Raw genomic sequence first — 17637 nt, 5'->3', positions numbered from 1 at the left:
TATTTTATGGAACAAGTCCAAAGGCTCACATCTGCATGGGGCTCAACAAAGGCTTGGTCTGCCGCAGATCTGAGTGTCAGAGACCCAAATGGCTGTCAGTTTCTTGACCCTGAAACTGAGACCCTGAGCCTAATCTAGCAAGCCCACCCACTGAGATGAATGTCTCCACGCTGGTGGTGGGTATAGGGGATGCCCACTATGGGTGCTACCTCCGAGGATTGAGATTAATTATCTTCTGAGGTAGCAGTGGAGCTGGAATAGAATGCCTCATTTCTTTCTGCTTGGCCTGCTTGCTGGTACTTGGAGTGGAGAAGAGAAAGAATTAACTGTTAGTTATGCACACTCTGTTACCTAAACAGAATGTCTCTCTCTCTGTCAGATCATCTGACAACTGTAGATTGGAGGCATACTCACTGGCTCACTGCGAGAGTTTTATCTCTACATCCAGTTCCGGTCCTCCCCTGCTTGTTCTGAAGCCCCCTCCTCAAATGGTGAGGCTTGAGAACTGCATTCTGCATGTGTCTGGGACTAATCCCACCTATTGTGAGTGTTTTTTTCCTGCAGAAGGATTGAATGTCAGTGCAAAGGGTGTATGTAATGTAGGAACATGCAAGTGAAGATCACTGTCACTTACACTCCGCCTCCAAATTTATACTCCAGAACAGAAAATTCTGCCCTCTGTTTTAAAGTCCTGAAGAAAATCTTGTTCACGCATAACACTATCTGATCACCTATTAGCCTGAGTATTTTGTCAGCCTGAATAAGCACCAGCTGTTCCCACATCCTAAATAATCACATTGTGTCATAACTCCAAATGTTTTGCCCACACTGCTTGCAAATGCAGAGGATGGCAAGGATCAGCATACTGAGGATTGAGAAGCTGGCAGCATGAAAAGTGAGGGAAAAAAGAGAAGCAGCAAAGGACTTGGAAAAAGGGAATGAGAATAGCATCAGCAATAGTAGGTTACATTTCAGCTTCATTTGAAGCAATTTTTTAAAGTGGCATCTCGGCCTTTTGGCTAAGATGCAAATAACATCAAGCCTTGGAGGAGGAGCTATACCTACTCCAATCAGCTTGGATCATGTAGATCAAGCCAAGACAGGACGTGAGAACCCTGTCTTGTCAGCTTGGATCGGGAATGTCCCAACTTGTTGGGACTCTGAATTGGATTTGATTTGATTGGATTGGACTGGAATAAAGTTTTTAAAAAATTTTTAAAAATCAGCAATAGAAGAAGGGGAGACAATTGGGGTAGGGGGAGCTAAGCTGGGATCAAAGTTCTTGTTGAGCTTTTAAACTGATCTGTTGAAAATAAAGTCTCAATTTTTAATCAGTAGTGACATACTAATTTTTTGAAAATTAATCAGAAGCACCATTTGTGATGTGGAACTGCAGTAATTCCAAAGAGATACATTCCTTAACCCCCTTAAAATGTAGTATCATTTAGAACATAAGAAATAGGAGCAGGAGTAGGCTATCTAGCCCTTCGAGCCTGCCCCGCCATTCAACAAGACCATGGCTGATCTGAAGTGGCTCAGTTCCACGTTCCCACTTTCTCCCCATAACCCTTAATCCCCTTGCCTACCAAAAACCTATCTACCCGCGTCTTAAATATATTTAGCGAGGCAGCCTCCACCACTTCAACGGGCAGAGAATTCCAGAGATTCACCACCCTTTGTGTGAAGAAGTTCCTCCTCAACTCTGTTCTGAACTGCCCCCCCCCCCTTATCTTGAGGCTGTGCCCTCTAGTCCTGCTGTCCTTTCTGAGCGGGAAGAACCTCTCCACCTCTACCCTATCCATCCCTTTCATCATCTTATACGTCTCAATAAGATCCCCCCTCATCCTCCTAAACTCTAACGAGTACAAGCCCAGTCTATTCAGCCTCTCTTCATAGCTCAACCCCCTCAACTCCGGTGTCAGCCTAGTGAACTTCCTCTGCACTCCCTCCAAGGCCAAAATATCCTTGCGCAAGTGCGGCGACCAAAACTGCACACAGTACTCCAGCTGCGGCCTCACCAGTGCCCTGTACAGTTGCAGCAAGACCTCCCTACTTTTATATTCAATCCCCTTCGCTATGAAGGCCAGCATCCCATTTGCCTTCCTGACCACCTGCTGCACCTGTTGGCTGGGTTTTTGCGACTCATGCACAAGGACCCCCAGGTCCCTCTGCATGCTGCAGCTTTTCGCCCTGTAAGTAGTAGTCCTGAATGAGATGAGAGACTGCATTAGGAAGCATTTGTAATACTAATTACACATTTTTTTTACTATCACTAACTCTCTGTGAAATAATGTGGTCAAGAGTGGTTTGAATTCCTAATTTACTATTAGGTATTTGTTTTAAAAAATCCTTCCCCTGCCCCTGGTGATAGTTTATCTGATGACATTGGGGAAAGAAGTTTTAAAATAAAATGAAAAGTAGTTCCTTCCTAAAATGTTCTCAATGAAGCCAAACAGAAAAAAAACAACTACTCCAACTCAGGTTTGCTCCTGCAGCTCTTTTTCTGTTACACAGATGACTATATCAGTTTGACTTCATTCTCTCATCTGGACCTGAAACCTCCTTCCCAAACCCACAAATGGGGCTGCTGTAGTACACCCATCATATCAGCCTCTTCCTATCCCACAAAATTAATTTCTTTCCATCCTCTCTCCGCTGTCCAGTCTTTTCCCACCTACATTGATGTTTCATCTGATGCCTTGCTTCACATCAACAATTTTAGTTCCCTGCCCAAACTGCATCCTCTTCACTATGAATGTCCAATCTTTTTACATTACCACTTCCCACCAGAATGGTCTGAGGGCTCTCCTTAGACTTGAAGGAGGCAATCGTCCAGTGGAATTATCACTAGACTATTAATCCAGAAATTCAGCTAATGTTCTGGGGTCCTGGGTTCAAGTCCCGCCACAGCAAATGGTGGAATTTGAACTCAATAAAAAATATCTGGAATGAAGAATCTACTGATGACTATGAAACCATTGTCAATTGTCGGAAAAACCCATCTGGTTCACTGGTGTTCTTGAGGGAAGGAAATCTGCCATCCATACCTGGTCTGGCCTCCATGTGACTCCAGAGCCACAACAATATAGTTGATCCTCAACTGCCTTTGAGCAGTTAGGTATGGACAATTAATGCTGGCCAGCCAGTGACGCCAATGCCTCACAAATGAAATTTTTAAAAAATCTTCTTCCTTGAGCGAGGCCCAATCAATCCATGTCCACCACCGCTCTCTTCGACCTGGTTGAACTTGTTCTGTCACTAAATAATTTCTCTTTTTATTTGTCCCACTTGCTGCAAAAAAAAAGGTGTGATCTTGGGCACCTGCATGAGCCCCAGTTATGTCTCTTTTTGTGGGTTATGTGGAGCACTCTTTGTTCCAGTCCTACTCAGGCCTGCTCCCACAACTCTTTTTCTGTTAGATTGTTGACTGTATCAGTATTCCTTCATGCTCTCATCTGGACCTTGAATACGTTATCAACTTTGTTTCCAATTTTCACCCCCTCTCACGTTCACATGGTTCATCTTCAACACTTCACTTCCCTTCCTTTACCTCTCTGTCTCTATTTCCAGTGATAGACTGATCACCAATACTCAATACAAAGCCACCAACTCCCACAGCTACCTCAACTACAGCTTCTCAACCCGCTCCCTGTGGGGACTCAATCCCATTCTCCCAATTTGTCTACCTCTGTTGCATCTATCCTGATGATGTCACCTTCGAAAATGGTGCATCTGACATGTCTGCCTTTTTTCTTAACTGAAGCTCCCCCCACCTGTGATTAACAGGGCACTCAACCAGGTGCAATCCATTTAAGGCACCTTTGCCCTCACTCCTCCATCACACCCAACTCTCCATCCCCTTCCCAAGACATCTTCCCTTACAATCGCAGAAGGTGCAATTCTTTACCTCCGCCCTCCTCACCGTTCAAGGCCCCAAATACTCCTTTCAGGTGAAGCAGCGTTACACTTGCACTTCCTTCAATGTGGTCTACTGTATTCACTGCTCCCAGTGCAATCTTCATTACACTGGGGAGATTAAACGTAGATTGGGTGACCACTTTCCGGAACCCCTTTGCGTGATCTGCAAGCATGACTTCGACCTTCCTGTTGCATGCCATTTTAACTCAGCACTTTGCTCTCATGCCCACATGTCAGTCCTTGGTCTGCTGCAATGTTCTAACGAAGCCCAGAGCAAACTGGAAGAGCAGCATTTTATCTTCTGGTTGGGCATGTTACAGTCCTTGGGACTCAATGTTGAGTTCGGCAACTTTAGATTGTAATCTTTCTTCTGCATCTTAAACCCCTTTCAAAAAAAATCTTCCCCACCAGGCCATTTGTCCTTTGTTCTTAAAGTTGCTACCTTTTGCTCTAATACAGTCTGCCTCTCTTCCATTCTGACAAAGAATCAGAGAATTCAAAAATGTTAACTCTGCATTATCTCCTAATAGAGGTCGCCAGACCTGCTGAGTTTTTCCAGCATCCTCTGTTCTTGCTTCGGAGATAAAACAACGCCCATGTTCATGATGGATTTCAAAAACTTAAATAAAAATTATTTTAAGGTGTTTATAGATGGGAGTACCTGGGAGTAAGGAATGAAGTCTTAAAAACCACTATAGAAAATAAAATGTATTTTTTTTTAAGTATGAATTTCCCTTTAGCTGTCATGTACTTAGCTGAATGATTTTTAGATGTATCCATAACATCATGTACAAGCCAATGTCCATTGTAGTATGTGTCATGATTTGCTTTCCCTTACCATAGGCTTTTATTCAGAGCAGTTTTTGAGTTGTCACTTGTGTTGAAGCTATTTGGAACTTTGGTAGTGTCTAGGCTGCCAAATAAGCATCACTTCCATAATACATATGTGTCGTTATGGACACTTTTTAGTATTCAAGCTCTGCCAAAGTTCTGATTTTATAATCTTCATTGGGAAGCAGCTTTAAATATGCATCTGGTATTTCCTCCTAGATCATAATATTATTTTGATATCACTTTTTCATATCAAAAATTTCTGACTTAATTGTATCACTTCATAATTCCTCCTGCAAAAGCAATGGATTAATGGCCAGAAATTTGTTGCAAGTGTCACTATTCGCTTTGTGTACATTTGTGTACATGGAGATTTTTCGTGTTTTTTGTCAGCAGAGGTTTCCAATCTTTGAGCCTCTGATCCAAAGTGGCATCCTTCACCCTTCACAGGGGCTCTATGGCATCTGTGAACAGACCTAGTAACTGGCAGGACTTTGAACCAGACTGAAGAATCCTCATTGAGGCACACAGACTGCAAAGCAGGAAGTAAAAAATAAGGGCTACAGATTGTAGTTTAATTACTATTTGGAAAATAAAATAAAGGCAAGAATTTTACGTATCTGGATCGTGTATGTGCTCTGCCTGGAAGAACGTAGAATTTTACAAGAAGACGTGGAACATTTCCCCTCATCATTGAGATTGGTAGGTGTGTGTCTGTGAATTGGACGTGCACTCACCAACAATTAAAGGACTAATTAAGGCCTTTAAAAGTCCAATCGATGATGATTTTATGCTGCCTTTGTGATTCTTAGCTTGAGGTGGGGGAGGGGGGCGGGGGGGGGCGGGGTGGCATTACATTGGCATTACGTTTCTTGCATTTCCTCATCTAAGGGCAGGATAAAAAACCTTCAGAGCAGTTTCTCTGATAGAGTTCATGTGAGTTTAGAGTTTAGCTTGAGTTTGCTAGTTATCGTTTAGCATTTGAGGCATGACTTCCAAAATTTCAGACTCCTCTAGAAGGTTCTCCTGAAGATTGGAGGACAGTTTCATCATTTGCATGGCACTGGTCCTCTTCATCTGATCCAGTGGGATTGGTGTGTTATGCTGGTAGGATATCCTCTGAAGAGGAAGAAAGCAACAGGAGGAAGAGGAGGCGAGGTGAGTGCAGGCAGAGACCTGTAAGAAGAGAAGCATGGGCTCGACTGGTGCAGGACCAGCAGGGAAGCCAAGGTGAGAGGGGATGCCGAAGCCCCCATTTCTAGTGGCTAGACAACAGAGGCAGCACACCAATAGTTCCAGATGTCTAAGGTCCAATACTACAAGAGATTCCACCTCTCCAGGGACACAGTAACATCAATCTGTGGCATATGTCCCGAAAGCACCTCCAACTGCATGAGTGGGTAACCCCATGCCAGTGACTTAAAGGACACAGTGGCCCTCAACACCTATGTCTCCAGTTCAGTTCGGGACTCTAGGGGGAATCTGTGCAGTGTCACTAAATCAGCCACGTGCATCAGTCAAGCTAGAGTCTGATGTCATTTTCAGACTTGCCCTCATATTCGTCTACAAACAGACAAGCCAGGGGAGCGAGCATGAGGATTCCTAACAATGGTTGGGTTTCCCTACATCCTGAGGTGCTACAGATTGTGGGAAGTAGCCATCAGGGCACCAGCAAAAGAGCCAGGGTCTTTTATCAACAGGAAAAGGGACCATTTGATGAATGTGCAGATTGTCTATGACCATAGGTCATAGATTCTGCAGGAATGTTCCTGTTATCCAAGGAGCTCTCACAGTTCATACATCTTGTGGCACTTCCAGGTACCAAGGCTGTTTATGGCTCCTGGAAGTTTGGATGAATGACTCCTGAGTGACATGGGCTATCCATGAAGAGGTAGCTGATGACTCACTCCAACACCCAAAAACTGAAGTAGAGAGGTGCATCCACAAGAGTGGTGATGAAGAGGACCATCAAGCTGCTGAAGATACGCTTCCAATGCTTGACCAATTCAGAGGATCAATGCAATATTCACCAGAGTGTGTCTCATAGTTGTTGCAACTGTGCCCTGCACAATCTTGCTCTGACAAGGAGGGAACCAGTGAAGTCAGAAGAGAGTGAGCCAGGACCATGGGTCAGGGAGGATGACTGCAACAATGGGTCTGAGGATGAAACTGCGAGCTCACAAAGTGAGGATTTGGGGGTGGATGAAATGAACATTCAAGGGGACAGGGATGTGAGGGATGGATTGATGTGGCAAAAGTTCAGCGAGGCATGGAGGCCAACTCAATACAATGACAATGTCTCGCTCGCAATAAAAATTTCCTTAAGAGCCTAGCCCAGAAATGTTTTACCACACATAGTAGAGAGGGCGAGAGAGACTAGATGCCTCACTCAGCTCTCACATTAGCAGCAACCTCCAGAGGTCATAGCTGGTGTGCTGGCTTGCAAATCCAGGCATAACTCTGGAACCCCAGAGGGTGTCCCTCAAGCAGCCTCTCTACAAGAATTGCCACTCTGCCAATGGAGGAGGACATGCACTTGGTGTTCAGGGTCAATGCAGTGCTCTTGTTCCACATGGGATGTCAGATGCCATGACACGCAGATCCTCATGAATCTTTGCCAGATCTTCCCGTGCATCCCACTGGACAGAACACATCTGTCACCTGATGGATATTTGCAAAGGCTTGTCATCTGCCTCCGACTCAGTATGGTCTTGATCTCTAACAGTGCTCCCAAAGTCAGTGCATGGGAACCTCTCTGCCTCTATCATATCCTCACACAAGTGTAATGTTCTTTCACCATTGCACTATCTGCAGAGATGATGACCTAATGCCGACTGATGGGTGAGTATCAATGCTGGTGCCTAGTATTGGAAAAAAAACGTGACGCGGGTACAGGAGCAATGACATCCTGGGTACCTGACAGGGGTCTCCTCTGGCTAGTGTGGTTGGCTCATCTGTGGAAGGAAGCCAACATTGGTGAATTCACCCATTATCATCACTATACGTGCAGGTGGCCTCGGTCTCGGTGGGGCAGACTTCTCTTGTCATCAGGATGTTGCTCCTGGCACTGACCACCTGCACTGATGGGCATTCATCTGAGATGGCAGTGGGGGGAGGCACTTAGCCCACCCAACTTGGCTTCATACTTTCCATGGCTTCCTGGTGCTGCTGACATTTCTGGACAGCACTAACATTATTGCTTCCAAGCCACTCAGCACCCCTTAGTCTTCCCCAAAACTCGTGGCAGGCTTCTGGGAGTGGCATCCTCTGGTATTAAACAACCGCACCAGGTTCCCAACCCAACCCACACAGAAACCCAACCAGCAGGTATGTTGCATGCTGGGTGAGACTTAATTGGCCACCCATCCAGTGTAATATCGCATTAACAACTTAATCTCAGGCAGGAGCAGGTTTCAGATCCACTCCTGTATTTGCCTACTTCAGGCACACCCTGGGGGTAAAATTCAAGCCAAAATTTTGAACATAGCTATAGTGTGAAAGAACCCACTTAAAACAAATAATTTAGAAAGAATTAAAAGAAAATTGTAGTTGTTACTTTTTAAAAATATTCAACGTTGATTTTCTTTTGAGTGAATATCTCCACACTTGTTAAATTAATTTCTTGCGCTAGGACAGTTGTTCAGCAATACGTATCACTTAGTGCACCATAGATTATATTCGTATTCATCCTCACTTCTACATTGGTTTTTAGTGCAAAATTAATAGTTATTACTTTAAGATCATGTCATTTAGTGATCTCTCTGCAGATTCCATTGGTGAAGATTACAGCAACAACTGTGTGTGTGGTGTGTATAGGTGTAGTATGTGTGTGGGCGATGTATGTGTATGTGTGGGTGTTGTATGTGTGTGTTAATTGAACAACATGGTTTGTGCTGCCCACTCATTTTTTGGCAGCAACATTAATATTTTATCCTTGTATCACCAGAACATGATTTTTCTATCTTACAGTAAAAGTTCGGGCAGCGGACTTGTTGGTAAACCCACTTGATCCAAGAAATGCAGAGAAAATTAGAGTTAAAATAGCTGACTTGGGAAACGCTTGCTGGGTTGTAAGTACATAATGTTTTCTGAAATGTTTTAACTTTTGTTAATTGTCTGTGCTGAAAATTAAAATTAGAAATGTTTGAATGAGTGCAGATCTTTTAAAAATGCTTTCAATGTGACGTGTTAAGAAACAGAAATGTTCTGTTAGTCTTATTTCAAAATCACCTGAACTTGGTATTGATTAAGACACTGACCAATGTATCATTTCTCCAATATGGGCTATTGTGCATACATTGACAATGACCTGACAACAACAATGTATTTAATAAAATATTCCAAGGCACTTCACAGGTAATTATAAACCACACAAGGCAATATAAAGGCAGGTGGCCAAAAGCTTGGCCAAAGGGTTATGGATTAAGGTGTGCCTTAAAGAAGAAAAGAGAGCTAGAGGGCAGGAGAAATTCAGAAAGATTTCCAGTGCACAGAGCGTTGGAAACTGAAGACACTTTGCCAGTGGTAGAGTAATTAAAATCAAGGATTCCCATCAGGCCAGAAATAAAGGAGCACAGATTTTTTGAAGAATTTTGGGGTTGGAGGAGATTACAGAGATGGGGAAGGGCAAGGTCATGGTTGAGAATTTTAAAATTGAAGGCATTGCTTAGCCATGTGTCCATGTAGGTGAATGGAACTCGGTGCAAGTAAGGACAGAGAGAGCAGAGTTTTCAAGAGTAGAATATGGGATGCCAACCAGGTGTGTCTTGGGAGTCAAGTCTGGAGTTAATAGACGTGGATGAGGTCTTCAGCAGCTGATTAACTGAGGCAAGAGCAGAATCAACAATGTGACTGTGATTGAAAATGGGCATCCTTAGTAATGACATGGGATGTGGTCAGAAATTCATTCCAGGGTCAAATATGACATCAAAGTTGCGAACAGTCTAGTTTAATTTCCAATTGTCCCCATGTTCTCTGCATTACAACAAACTACACTTAAAAATATTTCAGTGACTTTAAAGTACTTTGAGATGTCTGGTGACTTGCAAATGCAAATTTATTTTAAACTTAAAAATGCATTTTTGAAAGTGAGATTGGGAAATATTCATGACTTGTGAAAAAAATTTGGATCTGCACTGCTTAAACTGAAATTATGTTTTCTCAATCTGAACAGAACTTGCATATGAGGAGCAGGAGTAGGCCTTTTGAGCATTTCTCCTCCATTCAGTAAAATCATGGCTGATCTGATCATAAAATCACAGAATCTTCATGGTCCAGAAGGAGATTATTCAGCCCATTGAGCCAGCACTGTATCTCTGAATGAGCATTCTACCTAGTCCCATTCCCCTGCCTGATCCCTGTAATCTTGCACATTCTTTATTTTCGGTTGGCAATCCTCGACCAAATCTACCACCACCACCCTCTGAGGAATTGTGTTCCAGACCCCAACCACCCTCCGGGTTTAAATATCTTTTCCTCACATCATTTCTACTCCTTTTGCCAATTATTTTAAATCTGTGCCCTCTAGTTCTTAATGTTCTTTGAGTGGAAACAGTTCTTGTACTTTGTCCGTACTGTTTGCAATAGCTCTATCAAGTCTTTTCTCAGTCTTTTCTCCAAGGAAAAAAGTCCTAACCTCTCCAATCTATCCTCACAAGTACAGTTCTTTATTCCTGGAATCGTTCCCATAGAATCATAGAAACCCTACAGTACATAAAGAGGCCATTTGGCCCACCGAGTCTGCACCGACCACAATCCCACCCAGGCCCTACTCCCGTATCCCTATACATTTACCCGCTAATCCCTTTAACCTATGCATCTCAGGATACTAAGAGGCAATTTTAGCATGGCCAATCAATCTAAACCGCCCATCTTTGGACTGTGGGAGGAAACTGGAGCACCCGGAGGAAACCCACGCAGACACGAGGAGAATGTGCAAACTCCACACAGACAGTGGTGACCCAAGCCTGGAATCGAAACCAGGTCTCTGGAGCTGTGAAGCAGCAGTGCTCACCACTGTGCTACCCTGCTGCCCATTTTCTTGAATCTCCTCTGTACTTTCTCCAATGCTTTCATATATTTCCTCAAGTATGGCACTCAGAATTGGACACAGTACTCCAGATGATGCTTAGGTGGTGTGTCATCATAGCTCCCAACTTCAGGAATTTTCATTGCAATGTTAATGTAAGCTTACTTGTGACACTAATAAATAAACTTTAAAATATTTAAACATTCCCACCTATCCCCATTAACTTTGACCCCCTCGTTAGCTTTCAAACCCAATTTTAAACTGAAATTACTACTCCATAATTGTATTTCCTTTTGCTTTGGAAAGACCAAACTTGGTTGATGCAAGCTAAAATTATTTTTTATTCAAAACTAAGTCGGATGGATTTTTGATGGACAAGCGAGTCAGGGGTTGTGGTGAGGGGGAGAGACACAGGAAAGTGGAGTTGAGAATGCAGTCAAATCAGCTATGATCTTATTGAGTTGTGGAGTAAGCGCGCAGAGCCAAATGGCCCATTTATGTAAGCAGATAATATGCTTGTTATAAAATGAAATTGGTCTTTGGAAGTTCAATCAAATATTAAGAAAATCAGCTGTAATTTTTATGTGATGGGCACAAATGTTTACTGTTGTATCAAATCATTTTCTTCAAATCTGTATTTTGTGCTTCTGTCATACGTTTTGTAATATAGAGCAAACAACCTTTTCTACATCTCTGTTTTGCAAAAAACATTTATTACAGCATAAGCATTTCACAGAAGACATCCAAACAAGACAGTATCGATCAATAGAAGTTCTAATTGGTGCTGGGTATAGCACACCTGCTGATATATGGAGTACAGCCTGCATGGTAAGCTCAGAATTTTACATTTTAAATAAATAAATTTTCAAAGAGACAATAAGTAATATATTTCTTCTAGCTCTATTTTATGTTAAATTTTGCAGCACACATTTATGTGATGGTATAACTTGAATTATTTCTTACAATCTTAGTGTTGCATGTTCTATACATGTAATATCTAGCCAATCATAAATATTGTATTCTTTAAGTATCAGCTTTGTTCACTGGAAGCATATTCCTGTAGATTGTGGGCTCTAGCCCTACTTTAGGTAGCTGAATACAAAATCTAGACCGATGCAATACTGTGGGAATACTTGAGGGGATGCTTCATTGTTAAAGATGCATTCTTGCATAAAATAGATAGAAATGCAGCAAAAGAAAGAGTAATCCAGAAGCCTTTGTCACTGTGGTCTACTTGGATTATATTAGAAATTGTCTTGCAATCTCAAAAGATTTAGAAGTAGTAAAAAGCATACCTCATCCGAGTGTGATTTAGGCTATAAACCAATGAACAAATATGTCAATAAAAATTGTTCATCGATAACAAAGAGACCAGGACAAAATCTATCCAGTCCTGGCATGGTCTAGTCACCATTCTTCTATTCGAGGAGACGTGGCATCTCCACATCGCGACCACCATTCTTCTCTCAGCCAAAACTAACAAAAACAGAGTAACATGCCACTGATTTCATTTCATGCATTGGGCCTTGTTATTTGCACAAAGGCTGTCACTTCTGCCTGTAAAACTGCATAATTCATTCATTGAGCACGAAGAGCTTTCAATTGCCCCATCAATATAATGAAGAGCAAAAATGCAAGTTTGTTTGATCTTTCCTTAGTTGTAAAACCACATGAACTTCCTTTGTTTTGCAAATAGTCAATTAAGTTAAAAGGAAGTGCTTGTATACAAACACTACCCTCATGTCAGGGGGATTAGCAGGGTAAATATGAGGGGTTACAGGATTGTGGTCGGCGCAAACTCAGTGGGCTGAATGGCCTCCTTCTGCACTGTAGGGATTCCATGATTTTATGATAATCCTCTGCTATTTTTGTGGGATTTTTCTGCATTCAAAATGGTTGCCAAATTTCCTTGCTTACAATAGTGACTACACTTCAAAAATACATGCTTGTTTGACTATTTGCTTTCCATTCATAGTTCAATAACTTCCAGAGGGTGACTCTTCAGCATCTATTGATTTCTTTGAAATTTGTTACATTGGGTGAAATTTTTCCATAATTTGTCAGTTTCAGGCTCTGATTGAAAACTAATGTGTATCTCTCCAGATTCACTGCCAAATTTTCTGACCAGATCTTGATCCACTCTGACAAAAATAAATTGAGGGACATGGTTTAAGTTGAAGGTCTGGCAAGGCAGGGCTTGATTAGGCTAGCAGGACTAGCTCCACAGAGTTTGGGACACTATCTTTAAAGGGCACCCCAATCAGAACTGAGGTGAAAGATATTGCATTATTAGATTGTGCCTTAGAGTATAAATTATGAAATTTATAATGACTTCAATTTTATACAAATAAATATTAATTCTAAATTCAAGAAAGTCCACATATTTGTGACCGAAACTGCATTCTTGTCACAATGGTTGTAAAGACTTCGGGGTGATCTTACCATTGCGCCCCGCTGGCTGATGGGTGGAGTGAGCCAGTAAGATCGTGAAAGAGCCAAGAAATCAGGTTTGCAGCCGATTTCTCACCTCTTGTGATCTTACTGGCTCCGCTTATCCGGTGCGATCACCTTTGTGTTGGTTTCTGGTGCGAGGCTGAATAAATTATTTAAATTGAGTTAGCATATAATTTAAATTAAATTAGCAAACCCTGGACTCAATGGTCGGGGCTCATTTGCATGTGTGACCCTGCCGGAAAAGTTCTGTCTGGTGAGAATCACAGCTGGCCTCCAGCAACAGTTTAAGCCCTGCCCACTCCTCCAACAGACAGAAATCAGAGTTCAGGTTTTTAATGCACTTAAATGCACCCTGATGGCCAGCCCTGATCGCGGGCCTCCCAATCTCTGTCCCTGATCCCAGTGCAGTATGGCAGCGGGGCACTCTCCCCCAGCCCATCTGGCCCCACTGCCTTGGGACTGTCTGATACAGCCTGGGGGGCCTGGCTGGCACTACCAAGCTGCAATACCCAGGGGAGTACCCCCTTCCTTATCCCGACCTCCCGGACAGGCTTCCATGAGCCCCCCTTTCACTCCAGCAGGGTTGGGTTGGAAGCTCCCTACTAGTGAAGTACCGTTGTTGACTCTGCTGGAGTGAAACACTCCTGGTGGGGGTGGAGATGCTAGCAGGTCTGGAGACTTCATCCCGGGCCTGCTATGATATGTTAATTATTTTGAAAGCAGTATTTGCGTAATGTATTCAGTTCCATGCTGATATCTGGCGTAGAACTGACAACGCTGGAAATCTGGCGGGTGGAGATGCGTGACAGCTGTGGCACCCAACAGGAAGCTCATTACACAACATCCCGGCAGCGCAGCAGGCTGGGAGAATCACCCCTCGGATTTGGACTCACTGATAAAGCAAGACTCTCCGAAACTCTCCTGTTTTCACGCTTGTTCTGAACTTAGAATATTTTTGATAAGCTCGCCTCCCTAGTCTATGCATTAACTTTTGGGTGTAAAATCTGATTGCTTTTTAAGAAGTAGGAATGATCCTAATCCCTGCTAGTTTCAGCCAAATTAAATTGGGAATTAACTTCTCAGGCTTCAGCCCATAATATTCTGTCAAATAATGGTGTATAGTTGAAAGCCCTCACCATTATTTATGTGCAGATACTACAGCAATGTCAGCTAAGGACCAAAATAAGATTAAACATGATAATTAAACATTATTTGCTGCTCCACTGTGACCTTTGTGAAATGGCATCTCACTGGCTGCCTCACTATCGAAATGATTTTTACAGCATGAAGTTTGCATGGTAGATACAAACTAAATTAACGACAATATGTTGTCATCCATTTTTGGTACTAACATTAGAACATAAGAACATAAGAAATAGGAGCAGGAGTAGGCCATCTAGCCCTTCGAGCCTGCCCCGCCATTCAATAAGATCATGGCTGATCTGTTGTGGCTCAGTTCCACTTTCCCGCCCTCTCCCCATAACCCTTAATCCCCTCTCTTATCAAGAACCCATCAACCCGCTTCTTAAAAATATTTAGCGAGGCAGCCTCCACCACTTCAACGGGCAGAGAATTCCAGAGATTCACCACCCTTTGAGTGAAGAAGTTCCTCCTCAACTCCGTTCTAAACCGCCTCCCCTTTATCTTGAGGCTGTGCCCCCTAGTCCTACTGTCTTTTTTGAGCGGGAAGAGTCTCTCCACCTCTATCCTATCCATCCCATTCATCATCTTATACGTCTCAATGAGATCTCCCCTCATTCTTCTAAACTCTAACGAGTACAAGCCCAGTTTATTCAGCCTCTCCTCATAGCTCAATCCCCTCAACTCCGGTATCAGCCTAGTAAACCTCCTCTGCACTCCCTCCAGGGCCAAAATATCCTTGCGCAGGTGCGGCGCCCAAAACTGCACACAGTACTCCAGCTGCGGCCTCACCAATGCCCTATACAGCTGCAGCAAGACCTCCCTACTTTTATTAGCTACTACAAGTCTCGTCAAGTTTTAATTGTTGAAGGTTATAAAAATGTTACATTTTACCTTTGTTTTGTAGTCTTCTCTTTGAGCTAAAAAAAGACAATTTTTATTTCCCTCTTTCTGTACCTGACTTTTGTTATTGAATTTGCACATTCTAACTTACGTTTCTTTCTCAGGCAAGGGCATGGGCCTGGATAAGATGTTTTTTCGGAGAATCGCTGCAGACTCGATGGGCTAAATGACTATTTTTCCGCATTATTGGGATTTCTATGGTGATTGGTTAAGGAGATATACTGTAGCCTGCTCTGCTCACTTATGTCCCAGATGCCATTTTCCCTTTCTGCAGTTACCAGCTTGATTTTAGCTACTTGCTATGCAAAACATTTAAAAGGTTAAACATGCAGGAGAAAGTCTAATTACTTATAGGATTCCTATAGTGCAGAAGGAGGTCATTTAGCCCATCAAGTCTACACCAACTCTCTGACAGTGTATCTTACCCAGGCCCTTCCCCAATCAGATCCTCGTAACCCCACACATTTACCATGGCTAATCCATCTAAACTACATATGACAATGGCAAATACCATTCGATGCCCTGCTACAGCGAATAATGGGCCCTGATCTAAGTGGGTCTTCTGGGTGAGGTGACCCAACATGATGGATTTCTAACTGACTGCTTTTAAACATGCCTCATTGAAGTATCTGTTTGTATTGGTTTGAAGAATAATAAATTGTAATTATAAATAAATATATACTTCGAAGAAACAACTCACTTTCTTTTCTAGTTTTTCTGGGAGATAGGAGAGCAATTCATTTTCAAATGTGACACATTTTTTAAAAAAGTGTAAATGTTGCTAAAGGTGGCTGGCTTATTGTTTCAGGCCACTATTTGTTATTTCTGAGTATGTGTTGAAACATGAACTCCCTTCCATACCTTTATCGCTCTCCTTACAACACGGAATTGTGGAATTGCTGGAAACCAAAGTTAGGTGAAGAAGGTACTATATATCTGCGCCTAGCCTCAGAAATGTAGTGTAGATTGTAGCTCCGATTGGAAGGCAGTGGCCTTCCAATGAGCTTTCAAACTAATTAAATAGATTTTTGTGAACCTCTCATAGGACTGTGGTTTTTAAACTGAATACACAAATAAGGCTTTTATAGTTGGATGTTCTAAGCATTTCATTGTATAGTTAATACATATTTTGCATTTCAAAGCTTAGCAACACTTTCTACTGAATCAAAGTAGATAAATATATCTCTGACTGAGTGCTGTATGGGATGTTGCTTTATTGGATCTTTATTTTATACCCCTTAAAGGCCTTTGAACTTGCAACTGGAGATTATTTATTTGAACCTCATTCTGGTGAAGACTATTCCAGAGATGAAGGTCAGTATATGCCTATTTGCGATGTTAACTTCAATAGTTTAATTTAAAACCTCGTGTTGAAAGTTAATTCCCAAAGATCATTTCAGCACCAAATAAATTGTATGGTTTTCTGATTCATGCCTTCAGCACATTTGTCTTTTTGCTGTTGCATCTGCTTATTCATTATCCATTAGTTCAAAAGATCTATCAAATTTAAGGATTATGTCTTGATAACTGATGTTGACAGCAGCTGTTACTTTGTTGCATAAAGTTCTCCCCAATTTGATGATAGCTGTAATTTTTTAGAAGTTCTACTTTTCATTGTGAGTCAAATTCACTGACTTAATTTGTGACCAAGTGGCTGCAGTCCCAACGATCTTGAATTTGTATTTTAGGTGATTGGTGAAGAATTGTGCAGCAGTAAATGGTAATTCCTATGAATGTTTATTCTGAATTATTAATAGAGATACAGATATTAATTTTTAAAGTGTAGAAATTTGACTTTCAACCCCACAATTGGAGGAATAAAATGGTAAGGAAATTGATATAAGTAATATTTCTTCAGTGTTACAAGAAGAATAAGTATTTAAAACCATTTAATATTTTTCAAATTCAACATGCACAAAGAAATAACTAAAATGTTATTCGTTGGTTTGGTGGGTATGGGAGAAGAGTTCTGAGACACATAGTCCATTAATAGTTTGGGCCATGCAGTTGTCACCTGCAGCTAGTTGGTTTTGCCAACCAGTTATGGTGAAGACTTCATTCTAAACATACTGAGGTAGCAGAGGCTGCACTGCAAGAGGTAGCAGAGGCTGCACTGCAAGAGGTAGCAGAGGCTGCACTGCAAGAGGTAGCAGAGGCTGCACTGCAAAAGGACTGGCAGACAACTAATTTAATATCTAGGTTTAAAAAGAGAGATAGAAAAATAATAACAGAACTAAGGTCAGTTAAATTAAGTTTAGTGAATGAAAAGTACTTGTAATTTACAACATCTAGAAAACTAAAGTATAATATCAGCGCTATATGACCACACATTGGATTCATCACTGTGATCAAAGCAGATGGAA

The 17637-nt window shown here is 42.0% G+C and overlaps 1 protein-coding gene across 5 annotated transcripts in view; it reads left to right on the top strand.

Annotated features, from left to right (window-relative positions):
- Nucleotides 1–17637, top strand: part of LOC145355416 (SRSF protein kinase 2-like) — a 200694-nt gene that overhangs the window by 167372 nt on the left and 15685 nt on the right. For all 5 annotated transcript variants that reach the window (XM_080207494.1, XM_080207495.1, XM_080207491.1 and 2 more), the window contains exons 12-14: nucleotides 8719–8819; nucleotides 11498–11605; nucleotides 16519–16588. In XM_080207494.1, the coding sequence (XP_080063620.1) occupies nucleotides 8719–8819; nucleotides 11498–11605; nucleotides 16519–16588 (279 nt within the window). The remainder of the gene's footprint in view (nucleotides 1–8718; nucleotides 8820–11497; nucleotides 11606–16518; nucleotides 16589–17637) is intronic.

The sequence above is a fragment of the Carcharhinus amblyrhynchos genome, chromosome 19, assembly GCF_965287045.1.
Source record: "Carcharhinus amblyrhynchos chromosome 19, sCarAmb.v2.hapA, whole genome shotgun sequence".
Classification (NCBI taxonomy): Eukaryota; Metazoa; Chordata; class Chondrichthyes; order Carcharhiniformes; family Carcharhinidae; genus Carcharhinus; species Carcharhinus amblyrhynchos.
Note: the sequence above shows the minus strand (reverse complement) of the source record. Positions and strands in the feature narration are given on the sequence as shown.